Here is a 13,491-nt window from a genome sequence, read left to right on the forward strand (position 1 = left end):
TTAATTCCAAGGAAACTGGGACTCGCTGGTTCTTGTATAACTGAGACAGGATTCTTGGATTTGCAAGGGCAGAAACTCAGCTGGGGTAGTCATGTAAATAAGACAACTGCTATCATTTCTGAGTAAGCAGTCATAATAAGAGAGAGAAACTGACTGCAATTTGACAGGCATGGTTTTAGCTTGTCATTTTTCATGATTGTGTTATGGTTTAATATTGTCAGGAGGGTTCCAAATTTATTTTGTCAGCACCTCTGAATTTCTGGATGAGAGCAACGATGCTTAGCTTTCATGCAACAGTTTCCCGAGGGCTCAGAGCCCTTTGATATGCACTGGATGCTTTCAGATGAAACACTAAACCATGGTTTGGTGCTATGTCAACAATTCTAGCCTCCAGTCAGATTTTCAGGGTCCTCCTCCTCTTAAGTGCCCAGCAGGACTTCAGAAGCTGTTGCTTTTCACTGATGGACAAACAACAGCTAACACAAAACGACCTTCCCCATCTTGATGCTCTCCAAACGTTCTGGACTACAACTCCCATGAGTTGTAGTTGCCAACCAAAGCATCTGTCTCATGTACGGTATGCAGAGGCAGTTGTGGTTTTGAGACTCATGTGTCCAATGGTGGACTTTAAGGTCCAATCACACAGACACAAAATCAAGTACAGTACATTCCCACAATCCTAAAATCTCCCCCACCTCTCCAAAAACCTAGCGTCTATTGTGCTGAAAATCCATTTGTGTACTTTGTGTTTCATTCAACCCTGCATTCATAAGGAGAAACACGTAAAGCACAGCAATTGAGCTTATGGACACAGATCAGGGCTGGCGGATCCTGCGGTTCTCTAAATAGAATACTAGAATCGTAGAGTTGGAAGGGACCCCGGGGGTCATCTGGTCCAACCCCCTGCAATGCAGGAATCTTTTGCCCACTGTGGGGCTCGAACCCACAGCCCTGAGTTTAAGAGTCCCATGCTCTACCGACTGAGCTATCCCAAATGCTGTTGGACTCCAGCTCCCATCAGCCTGTCTCAGCATGGTTAACGGTCAAGGATGATGGGAGCTGGAGTCCAACAACACAGCCTCTTCATCCCTGATATAGATAGCTGGTAGCATTTGGTGCCAGGGAATTAAGGTTTAGAATCCAGCATGCAGTAATATATTAAAAGCAAACTTCTCTTGGTATGATGCTTTCAGAGGGAGGGCATTCTACATGGGTGCTTCAGATAGCAAAGGCAAAATGGGTGCACTTTGCAGCAAAAAAAACAACAACAGGCAATTTCTCTCCCGAAAACTTTCACACAGCTTTTCTATGCTTCTTATCCCGTTATCTTGTTGGCAGGACATTCCATCACAGGTAACTCAAAGTGACTTCTGTGTCGCTTAAAAACTATTTCTTGGTATTGTTGGCACTGCACCCTGTTGTGACCGCACCAAAGTTGGTATTGCCACTACAAACACTAACTAAGGATTCTCCCTTTCGATGACTTGCAGAGATTAAAACCTGAGCCTGTTAGGGCCGGCTATACCTGGGCATACCTACATCCATTGGGTTGCTGACAAGAATGATTGCACCTTGTTAACTTCCATTGTTGTCATTCAGAGCGGAATCACAGATTATGTGCAGCCCCACGATTCTTTCGGGATATTTTTTTAAAAATTCAAAACCGCAACGCGGATGCAATTTTTACCGTAAGTGGAAGGACGGAGGGCTGTGTCTAAGGAAGCTGTGGCTCGTGTGGAATAACTCCCCCTGGCACAGAACTTCCCCTCTCTCTAAATATGTTCTAGGGGTTCTTTGTGGGGGTGTTGGGGGGTGTGAGGAAAGCACACTGAGTGCAGACAAGGAGAGGAAGTTGCATTGCACAGGCGGAAGTCCTTTTGCTAGCACAACAACCCTGTGAGGGGAATCAATCCAACCGAGAGGAGACGGCTGGGGGAAAACAAGTTTCTTCCATCCTTCCCCTCTTGTGCTGTTTTACTGCAGAATACCTGTATGCTCCCCCCCCCCACATCCTTAATCAGTTTACTAAACAATATTTCTGCCATAGCGCCTTTAATTAATTTTTAAAAATCCAAGGCAGCGTGTACGATATTAACAAAAAACAAGAGAATAACAACTGGTCTGTAGAAAGGACTTTATGGTCTGAAAACAGAGACGATGTGTGTTATTTCTACAGGTAGGTAGCCGTGTTGGTCTGTCATAGTCAAAACAAAATTTTAAAAAATTCCTTCCAGTAGCACCTTAAGAGACCAACTAAATTTGTTATTGGTATGAGCTCACCGGAAGGATTTTTTAAAATTTTGTGTGTACTATTGTAACCCAAGAAAATGTTTAATAAAAACATTTTTTTAAAAAAAATACAAGAGAGGAAAAAACAGCATGCAGTACAACTCCTGAGATCAATGCAAAATGCGGGAGGTGGGTGGGAATAGTTGTTTAAAAATGACACCAACGAAAAGCTGCTTTTTGTCTCCACTGGGGAAAAGATACTGCGACTAGAATTTTTTCTTGGGTAAAAGCAATAGGAGGTGGTAGATAGATTTTCAGTGGAGAAAATCAATGCAAGAGGAAAGAGTTTAGAAGCCTCCCTCTCTGTACGAATCTTCCAAAGAGTAAGGAGAGTCCTGCCGGAGCGTATCAGAAAGGCTCATGTAGCCCAGCATCCTGTTCTCACAATGGCCAACCAGCTGCCTAAGGTAAGCCTGCAAGCTGGATCAGAGCACAAGATCCCCTGAGATTCCCAGCAGCTGGTTTGCAGAGGCATGCTGCCTCTGTCAGTTGAAGTAGACCACCTCAACCTCCGTGAATTATAGCAAAAAAACAAAGAATCACATAACATGTACTTCTGCCCTCATGGATGGATATGGAACCAGTGCCGTCTGAGCAGATGCCTATTAATGCTAACTTTTAAACTCACTTTGCAAATCAATTTATTCACAAAAATGTCCCCTGTACGGCCCAGCCACCCGGTTCACAACCTCATTTCACGCAACTGACAAAGTTGAGCTTTAGTCCACATACTGTTATTTCCTCTGCAAACTGATTGATTTGTGCTTATTATAATACTGTACACTTATTTCTCCTGCTGGTTTGCGCTGCTTTCAATGGTGTTATTTCACTTCCTTTAGAACTGTTTTCTTTTGAATTGTTTAAGATAATTTTGCTGTGCTCAATGTGCATTCTGTAGTTGTGGCCTCTGTCGTGTTTTATTTTGATAATATTTTGGTTTCCGGTTAACTATGTTGCTTTGAATGTACAATATACTTCATATTTGACTTTCGGTTGTTTTATTCCGGATTGTTTTATTTGATGTTTCAATGTAGGTGGGAAACAGGCTTCGAGATTCGTTTCCCCCCCAAAAATACAAAGCGGTATTGAAATAAATGAAATGTATTCCTATTCCTTTGACTGGTAGAGATTATTAATAGAGCTATTCTTTGGGAACAATTTCTTCCATGCCCCATTTGCTGTGTGTGGATGAGGATCCTTTTAAAATATTGGAAGACTTTTGAATTTCAGATAACAAGTTCTCATAAACAGCAAATCAGGGAATAAGCCTGAACTGGTCTGGACCGCTTCAGATTCAATCACGTCATGACCGAATGCTCTTTGAAGCAAACAACTATTTCCAGTGCTTGATTTTGGTAAAAATAAAAGGAGGTGCCAGCATTCATATCTTGATAAAAGTGCCGCGGGTGCCAGCACAAAACGGATGCCAAGGGCAGCAAAAAAGAGATGTGATGATGGTACTCCCTGCAAAAATACACAAACCCCCTGCACCCCCCCATATTTCCATGCATCTAGAAAGCTAGATCGCCAAAGAAAAGAAGGCTGATCGCCAAAGAATTGATGCTTTTGAATTATGGTGCTGGAGGAGACTCTTGAGAGTCCCATGGACTGCAAGAAGATCAAACCTATCCATTCTCAAGGAAATCAGCCCTGAGTGCTCACTAGAAGGACAGATCCTGAAGCTGAGGCTCCAATACTTTGGCCACCTCATGAGAACAGAAGACTCCCTGGAAAAGACCCTGATGTTGGGAAAGATGGAGATGGGGACGGCAGAGGACGAGATGGTTGGACAGTGTTCTTGAAGCTACCAACATGAGTTTGACCAAACTGCAGGAGGCAGTGGAAGACAGGAGTGCCTGGCGTGCTCTGGTCCATGGGGTCACGAAGAGTCGGACACGACTGAATGACTAAACAACAAGAAAGCTAGCTGTTATGCAGCCACCTCTCTGATACACGAAGTTTTCTATGTGTATGAATATAATTGGGCTCCCCACCCCACCCCGTTCCAATAAATGGCACCTTCCATCATGAAAGCACCTACAACAATCTGTAATGGTACAAGTCCAATTCTTTGGTTAGATAGCACCCTTGACACATCACCTGAGCATGACGAAGCCTGCAGGCCAACTGAGCAGTGCCCAAATACGTAATATATACCAGAAATAGGCAACACGGTGCCCTCCAGATGTTGCCAGGCTCCAAACTCCCATCAGCCCAAACAAGCCTGGTCAATGCATACGAGAAACCAGGGTCCAATAATATTTGGACAGCACCAAGTTGGCTATCCCTGAATATACTGTATACTCATAGCAACTCCCAAATCTCCGGGGAGCCAAAGGGTGGGGGCACTGTGTTAGCAGGCCTAGGGAGCCCCTAAGCTCTGCAGAAATGGCAACAAATAAAGAAAGCTTTAAAAAAAAGAAAGAAAGGGAGCCCCAAACTACTGAAGGGAGAGTCGTAGCTCAGAACCGAAACATTTGCTTTGCATGAGGAAGGTCTCGGGTTCAATCCCCGGCACGGCCAAATAAACGCAGGAGAGAGACATCTGTCTGGAACCCCAGAGGGCTGCTGCCAGTCAGTGCAGGCCACTGTTTTACTGATTAACGCATCCTGATCCAAGGTGTGCTGCAACAGGAGCACTACTGCCATGCAAATATATGGGGAAAGAGTAAGAAATGGGTCCCCAAACACACGTTTGGGTTAAAAGGTTGGTAGTACCTGGCACAGACAATACAGTGGTAAATCTGGTTATGTACTTAATTTGTTCCGCAGATCCGTTCTTAACCTGAAACTGTTCTTAACCCGAAGCACCACTTTAGCTAATGGGGCCTCCGGCTGCACTGCCAGAGCACGATTTCTGTTCTTATCCTGAAGCAAAGTTCTTAACCTCAAGCGTTATTTCTGGGTTAGCGGAGTATGTAACCTGAAGCGTATGTAACCCGAGGTACCACTGTACTGAGCCGGATGGGCCCATGGCCTGACTCTGTATAGGACACGTTGCTAAGTCCTATGAATGAGGACTGAGAATGCACCGTGGGCATAGAATGCTAACTGATTGTGGGGGGAGTTTCCGGGGGGGGGAGGGGGATGGAATGGAATAGTCTGGAAGAGGGCATGGCTGGCTGCAGCCATGAACAGGAGTACTCCACACGGCAACATTCTGCTGCAGGTCCGATTGGTCACTTCTGCATTCCGTACTTTGCATATGTGACGCTGCATGGTTGCCAGCTTTGCCCTAGCCTTCGGCAGCAGCCTGGCAGGCTGAAATTCAACAGGCGAAGCTTTTTTTTCCTGGATCTGAGAAGTTTTGGAGGAAAAGCTTCGGCTACTTATTAATGCCTCTCGACCAGCTGTTAACGGCACAGGAGCACAGCCCTTAAGAAGAAGAAGAAGAAGGTGGCAACCCTGATTTTCTACCTTCTGTGGCTGTCGTAAGACTGCAGGAAGGATCCCAAAGTGAGTCTGGCCCAGGAGCTAGCTTTCTGGCTGCAAGTCCCATCTTGCATGACACACAGCTCAAAGTTGCCAGTGACATTTATGTGAATACAGACCCTTTGTCTGGTCTCTTACTTGCAGGCTCACCCCCCCCCCAAACAAATACTTCCTGGGGTTCAGCTGTTCACCAGGGTATAAAGTTACTGCCTCCTCTCCCCGCACCCCAAATACCCACAAGCCATCCTGGAAGTTTAAAAGGTGCACATTAGCGGTTTCGATGAGAATTTCTTCCCCTTCCCTTCAACAGAGCAGAGGAAATGTGTGAAAGGAAACAGGATCTGGAGCACATCTGTTAGAGAAAGCTTGGTTGCAGAAGGTTGAGTTGGGGGAGGCGGGAGAAGAGGCAAATAACTTGCAGGGTCTCACGTCTCTCCGGGTGGACAGCTCACATCTTTCCATTTACACGGAGGGTGCCCGTCAAAAAAAACCCAGTGACTCTCCCGTTCCCCGATGACCTGATTCGGAGCATGCAAATTGACTGCAGAGCTAAGGATCTATAAATAAACTCCGGGGCCCCACAAATCGCAGCATCCAACACAAATGCATATCTTTCACACACACACACAAACTAAATCACACATATATACAATATAGCTCTTTCCAGAATAAGCCACAAAAATAAACCCTGGAACCCTCCAGTCCGAATTAGTCATTGCATTGCCTGTTGTTTTTATGCTGCTGTATTGGGGGGGGGGGGGAGCCACTGAACGTGCAAGATGCGCGGGGTGGTGGTGGGTGGAATTAATAAATAAATGCAATTCGGGGGGTTTTAACCCTTAAAGTCCAGCCACTTTTTTAAAGGAACCTTCAAAATCTTAACTAATGCAAAAAAAAGCATTCCTATAAATAAATTGCTGATGGCTCCCCCGCTTCCCCCGATCCTATACATTTTTCAGCACTGGCCCATATGGATACGACTGGGGAGCAAAGAAGCGCAATTGGAACCAGATCACTGGCCCAGAAGCTGCAATCTTTCTCTGCCTCTGGGCCCGAAACGTGTGAGCTGGCTCCCGTATATGTTCGCAAACGTGGCCGGGTCTCCTTGACGCGCATCTCCCACCCTCCCGCGATGCAAAAGCAGCAGCTGCTGCTGCGCACGATCGCTTCCTCTAGATCTTACCTTCATTGCGCTGGAGAAATGCACCCCAATCCCCAAAATTTAAAGATGGGCAGAGGAAAAGGGGGTCGGCTTGCAGAGACGTGTGTGGGGGGGTGCTTCTTTCCCTCTGGCGTCCCCAAAAGATGCCGCTCCCGAAGCAGAGCTCTGCAAAAAAAAGAAGAAGAAGCCCAGGAGAGGCAAAGCGAGCGCCGGCGGGACACGTTGCAGCTCAGGCTTGCAAGCGAGTTTCTCCAGCAGCGGGCGGCGACGGCGGCTTTTTTCTTTTTTTTACCCGCGCCGATTGCATCACAGGCAGGAAACGGAGCTCCCCACAGCCACCGCCAGGGGGCAGAGGAAGGGGAGGAGAAGCAGCAAATCCCCGCGGCGCCGTCATCCCGGTTCTCCATCCGTGCATCTATCCCCATCCTTGGAGGAGGCGCAAGTCCAGCGCTTGAAAGGGACCAGGACGTCCGTCCTCGCTTGCGCTTTCTTCTCCTCCCGGCCCTATCTATGCATCTGTGCCCCTAGGCAGCCTGTAGGATGGGGCGGGCTTGCTATTGATTAAGCAAAGGCAGGGTGCAATTGCAAATCGAGGAGGCTTCTTGGTGGTGGCTCCCGCCATGATCCGTCAGAGATGCTTTCGTGGAGATTTCTCCAGTGCAGGGGGGTGGGTTGGACTAGATGACCCTCGGGAACCTTCCAGCTCTACAATTCTATGATTACACAATTCTAGCATTCTATGGCTATGTGTCACTCTCCTCAATTATTATTTTTTTTACCATGTGGGTTCCCTTAATGTAAAAATGATTTCGGGTCATCCCTTTTCTGAACCTGTTCCCAGCTGTGCAACATCCTTTTCTCGGGTGTGAGGCGACACAAATATTCCCCAGGGCTGTTGCACCATCAATTTGTACAATGGCATTATTATCGATAGATTTATCTTCCATTCCTTTCCTAATGAACCCTAACCCCTAGGAATTAAAACAAAATAAAAAATAAAAAAATTCCTTCCAGTAGCACCTTAGAGACCAACTAAGTTTGTTCTTGGTATGAGCTTTCGTGTGCATGCACATGAAAGCTCATACCAAGAACAAAGTTGGTCTCTAAGGTGCTACTGGAAGGAATTTATTATTATTATTATTATTATTATTATTATTATTATTATTATTTTGTTTTGACTATGGCAGACCAACACGGCTACCTACCTGTAACTGGAACCCTAGGAATTAAATTTGCCTTCATCACAGCTGGTACACACTGAGCCAAGATCTTCAGATAGACTGCCTCCAAACCTGGAGGTTCTATTTAGCCAACATGGCTAACAGCCATTAACAGGGCTATCTTCCACCATCCCCTTTCTTCCTGATTCAAGTCTTCCCAGGCACAAGAGAAAAGTGCCAGCAGACTCGGGGTAACTCCAAGATTTTCAGATGCAAAAAATAATAATAAACATAATAAACTTTAGGGCAATAGTAGGGAAGCTTTGGGCCTCCGGTTATTGCTCCTGTCCAGCCCAGCGCCAGGGATGATGAGAATTATAGTTCATGCAACATCCAGAGGGCCGAAGGTTTCCCTCCCTGGTTTTTAGGGGGTATAAAAATGCAGCAACGAAACTGCTAGCACATTTGCAAAGCTAAGCAGGGTCTGGCATGGTTTCAAATGGGATGGGGGAACCGTGTGTTGAGATTTCATTTCTACATTATAGGGGGGTAATATACTTTCTACCTCTATAAAGTCTCCTTCCTGGTCAAGTCACCCCCCCCCCAAAAAAAAACCATGCATCCATTTAGACTTCTTACATTGAATTCCATTTGCCAGTTTACCACCCATTCACTGAGTTTGGAGATATCCTTTTGGAGATCAGTTTTGTTTTAATAATCCTGAACATTCAGCAAAATCAGCTACCTCACAGCTCCCCTTCTAACCCGTAGTAATTTATGATTAAGTTTAAAAGCCCAGATCCCTATACCAATCTTTTGGGGGAACCCCACTTTCTACAACCCTCCATTGGTATAACTATGGATTTATTACTACTCTCTACTTTATGTTTCTTAAGCAGTTGCCGATCCACAAAAGCATCTCTCCTTTCATTCCGTGACAGCTGAGCTTACTCAGGAGTCTTGGGCATTGTACTTTGTAAAAAGCTTTTTGAACACCAAGGCATCATAATACCTCCTCCTTATTTCACAGTGGTGCCATTTGGGTTCTGTTGCTGTTGGTCCTCACCACCCGAGTTTGTTTTTAGAGGCAGACATTTATGTATGCATGTATTATACTTTTTATTGTCTTGGTATAACTTTTATTTCCCCCCACCCCAGACGTTTTCCTTTTGTTTTCAGCTGGAAATCATTTCCATGTTTTACACTGATGCACCTCCAGTTGCTTTTATCCTTTTTTTATTTTTATTGAAATTACACCGCTTCTTAAAATGATTGTACTAATTGCTTTTTAATGCTTTATGTATACCACTTCCAAGAGCTCAGGTGAGCTGGAAGAGAGGGTTGCAAGTTTTTAAAATAAAAATGAATCCAAAACCAGGCACAGCTCCAAAATGTCTCATCTGAATTCTGGACCGCTACTGCATTTGAACTGGTGCAAAATGCCATTTTGGCTAATCTGCGCAACAGCTGCTTGCAGCTTTGAACTCATCATCATAGCGTCTCTCTCTCTCTCTCTCTCTCTCTCTCTCTCTCTCTCTCTTTTGGGAGGAGAGGGTGAATAGGCTGTAGTCCTTACAGCACAGAAAGCCAACATGCAAGTTAAGTCTTTGCAAGATCAGAAGGCAGAGTGTGAGGGTTGCCATGGAAATGCTCAAATAATAACCCAGCAGTGAATGATGATGCTAGAATCCATTTGCCAACCAGCTTTTGCAAGGCTTTAAATAAAAACAATCAACAATAACTTGCTAGGGACATTTGATGGGGGCTCAGTTCACAGGACACCCATGTCTAGACCCCAGTGCTAGTTCCAGGGCATCCTTTCAGGTTTTTGAGGAATACAGGTTAAATTCATTGCAAAGTTCAAAAGGTTTACCCCTAGGCACATTCAAGTTTAGATGGCAAAACATTCATGTATTTTAACAGAGCCTGAGGCGGTTGTTTCTCTTGACCAAAGCAATGCCTTTAGGAACATAAAACTCTGTGGGATGCTCCATTCTAATGCAACATTTGCCAACCAGATGCCTTCAAGCAAGGCTTGAAGGTAATGGTTTAGATGGAGATAGACTACCTCTGAACCTATTTATCATCCCTTCTTTCTTTCTGATTCAAGACTTCCCAGGCACAAAAGGAAAGTACAGTATCAGCAAACTCAGGATAATCCCAAGACTTAATAAACATAAGAACATTTAGAGCAGCGGTGAAGAAACTCTGGCCCTCCAGATATTGAACTAAAACTCCTGTCCACCCCAGCGTCAGGGATGAGTTCATGTAGCATCCGGAGGGGCAAAGGTTCCTTATCCCTGTCATTAAAAAGGTAAAGGGACCCCTGACCGTTAGGTCGTGTCCGACTCTGGGGTTGCGGCACTCATCTTCCTTTACTGGCCGAGGGAGCCGGCGTACAGCTTCCGGGTCATGTAGCCAGCATGACTAAGTCGCTTCTGCAGAACCAGAACAACACACAGAAATGCCGTTTACCTTCCCGCCGGAGCGGTAGCTGTTTATCTACTTGCACTTTGATGTGCTTTAGGACTGCTAGGTTGGCAGGAGCGGGGACCGAGCAACGGGAGCTCACCCCGTTGCGGCCATTCAAACTGCTTACCTTCTGATCGGCAAGCCCTAGGCTCTGTGGCTTAGACCACGGTGCCACCCGCATCCCTGTCATTAGAGGGTAAAAAAATGCCAAAGTAGGAAGCTGCCCCCGCCCCCAGATTAGAATGGAGCAAGGGATGCACACAAATACAAAAAGGGTGAAGACAAGTGGTCTGGATAGGTCATTTCCAGGTTCATACTGAGGAGACATATTTAGAGACAGAAGTGAGAGCTGTCCAAAGAAAGCAAAGGAGAAATCCAGGATTTTAATGTAGCTGGGAATAGACACAAGTACGTCCACACACACACACACACACACACACACACACACACACCCTAAATTGGAGAAGGCACCCCACTACAAATAGGCCATGCTCAGTGGGCACAAAATGCTAACTGTTGAGAGGAAATGGGGAGATAGAATGGTGTGGCTGGAAGTCCATCACTGCAACCTTTTGTTCCAGGACCCACTTATTTGTCTCAAATCCCTCTAAAAGCTACCTAAGCCTGCAAGTTGCATTAAAAAATGTGTGTTAATTCTTACATTTACATACCACATTTTTAGTACAAAGAGCTTTAGGTGGTGCACATGGTTCTCCTCCATTTCATCCTCACGACAACCCTGTGAGGTAGGTCAGGCTGAGACAGGGTGACTGGCCCAAAGTCACCCAGTGAGCTTCATGGCTGGGTGGGGATTTGAACCCTGGCCTCCCAGGTCCTAGTCCAGCACTCTAACCATGATGCCAGAGGTCCTTCCTTTTTATCGGTCCCGGGTAAACCCCAAGAAGAAATATCCATCCATCTGTAGCATGTATGTAATTTGATGTTACAAGCCCCCCTCCCATACACAAACTCACCTGTTTGCTGTTGCAGGTTAGGAAGGATTCAACTCTAACTGCATTAAGGTACAATACATTTCAGTATGTATGATTACAGTGTAGTTCTCTTTGATGTTTGTGCACGCTATTGACCTCCGCACCTATTTTCAAAGGGGTCTCACCACAAAAAGTAGTAGGTATGTTTACAACCGGGCTTCAAAATAATGAGATCCCCAGACAACCGATTCTTAAGGCAGCTGCATGCGTGCAAAAACTCTCTTTTGTCTACTTCAGGGATGGCCTGAAAGTCGATACAAAATGAAAAGGTACTTTGGGTTTGATTTGTTGTGCAGCAAATGCTTTCTGTCAGCCTTGCCAGCTGCCAGCAAATTTGCATCAGTTCAAGAGCTGCTTTAGGAAATCTAATAAATTATCCTGAGGCAGCTGCCACAGTAGTAGGAGGGTCTCTTGCAGAGGGACCCCCCCCCCAAGAAAGCTTTCTATTAGGAAAGATAAATGGAAGAGTATGTCTGGCTGCTTTTAGATATGCTCTTTGCAGGATCATTGACCAGGTAAAGGTAAAGGGACCCCTGACCATTAGGTCCAGTCATGGATGACTCTGGGGTTGCGGCACTCATCTCGCGTTAATGGCCAAGGGAGCTGGCGTACAGCTTCTGGGTCATGTGGCCAGCATGACTAAGCCGCTTCTGGTGAACCAGAGCAGCGCACGGAAACACCGTTTACCTTCCCTCTGGAGTGGTACCTACTTGCACTTTGACGTGCTTTCGAACTCCTAGGTGGGCAGGAGCTGGGACCGAGCAACGGGAGCTCACCCCATCGCAGGGATTCGAACCGCCGACCTTCTGATCGGAAAGCCCTAGGCTCTGTGATTTAACCAACAGCGCCACCCGCGTCTGATAAATCCTGATAAATTGACCAGATGAATCCTGCCAATTCTAAAAACAACACCTTATTTCTAGGGCACTAGTGCCAAAATTGCTCTAGACAAAGAAGACAAAAATTGAACCTTGAAAATTTAGTGAAATGTGCTTGTATGGTTTCTGAAATGCAGGGTTGTTTTCTTTTTTTTAAGGGACAAGGATGTTAATGAAGCAAGCTTGCCAGGCCCTTTTGGAGACACTCCTAGAAACATATGCAACTTCCAATACTGTCCACTTATGCACCACAGCAATGATTTTTTTTTCTTAGCTTCTTAAAAACTTTTTAAAGGCTTCCCTCAAAATTTCAGGATGAAATGCTACCGTGTGCTTCTTTAAGCTAAGAGAGCGACTAGCCCAATGTCAGCCACCCAGTGAGATTTGTGGCTTTGTATGGATTTCAATCTGAGCCTGCCTAGTCCAATCCTGTAACACTAACCACTATATGCCACTGCCTCTCAGCTGACTAACAGGCAGCAATCAGGAGGAGACACTTCCCCCTATGAGTTGTCTCCATGCTGGGATATACTTTATACAGTGCTTTTTCTCTGGGGGGACGCATACCCCTAAACATTTTGTGAATCTAAGTTAGACCTCATTGAGGGGCAGTATTTCAATACGAGTAGGAAAATGAGAGTACCCCTAAACAGCACTGACTTTATCTAAGAGATGGGAAACCTGTGTTTCAGATGCTCTATTAAAAAAAAAAACATTTCAGGTATTTATATACTGCTTAATATTCAGAATTTCTAAGCAGTGTGAATAACGTATTATATAATCATGCAAAGAACAATTAAAATGCAACACAGGAACAGAAAACTATCTTAAAACACCTTTGCTCCATCTAATCTCAGTTGGGAGTGAGTTCCCATCTACCATCAGCCCCAGCTACCATGCTGTATGATTAGGGATGTTGGGAGCTGCAGTCCAACAACCCCTAGAGGGGCAAAGGTTAGCCACCTGTGCTTTATTCTGTTTTAACTTCTGAAACTTGATCTAAGAACTTCACAGCCTGACCAAAGCGACAAGAGATGTGCAACATCAGCCCCTGTGATAGGCAAACAGCACAGCGGCTTGACATACACATTCTTCAAGTTGTTTCT

At 45.4% G+C, this 13,491-nt stretch overlaps 1 protein-coding gene across 1 annotated transcript in view; it reads right to left on the minus strand.

Moving 5' to 3' along the window:
- BCAT1 (branched chain amino acid transaminase 1) overlaps positions 1–7,007 on the minus strand; it is a 61,171-nt gene extending 54,164 nt beyond the window's left edge. The window contains exon 1 of the mRNA XM_033161673.1: positions 6,905–7,007. Coding sequence (XP_033017564.1) covers positions 6,905–6,910 — 6 coding nt within the window. The 5' untranslated portion in view covers positions 6,911–7,007. The remainder of the gene's footprint in view (positions 1–6,904) is intronic.
- Between the last annotated feature and the right edge of the window lie 6,484 nt (positions 7,008–13,491).

Source organism: Lacerta agilis, chromosome 10 (assembly GCF_009819535.1).
Source record: "Lacerta agilis isolate rLacAgi1 chromosome 10, rLacAgi1.pri, whole genome shotgun sequence".
Lineage (NCBI taxonomy): Eukaryota > Metazoa > Chordata > Lepidosauria > Squamata > Lacertidae > Lacerta > Lacerta agilis.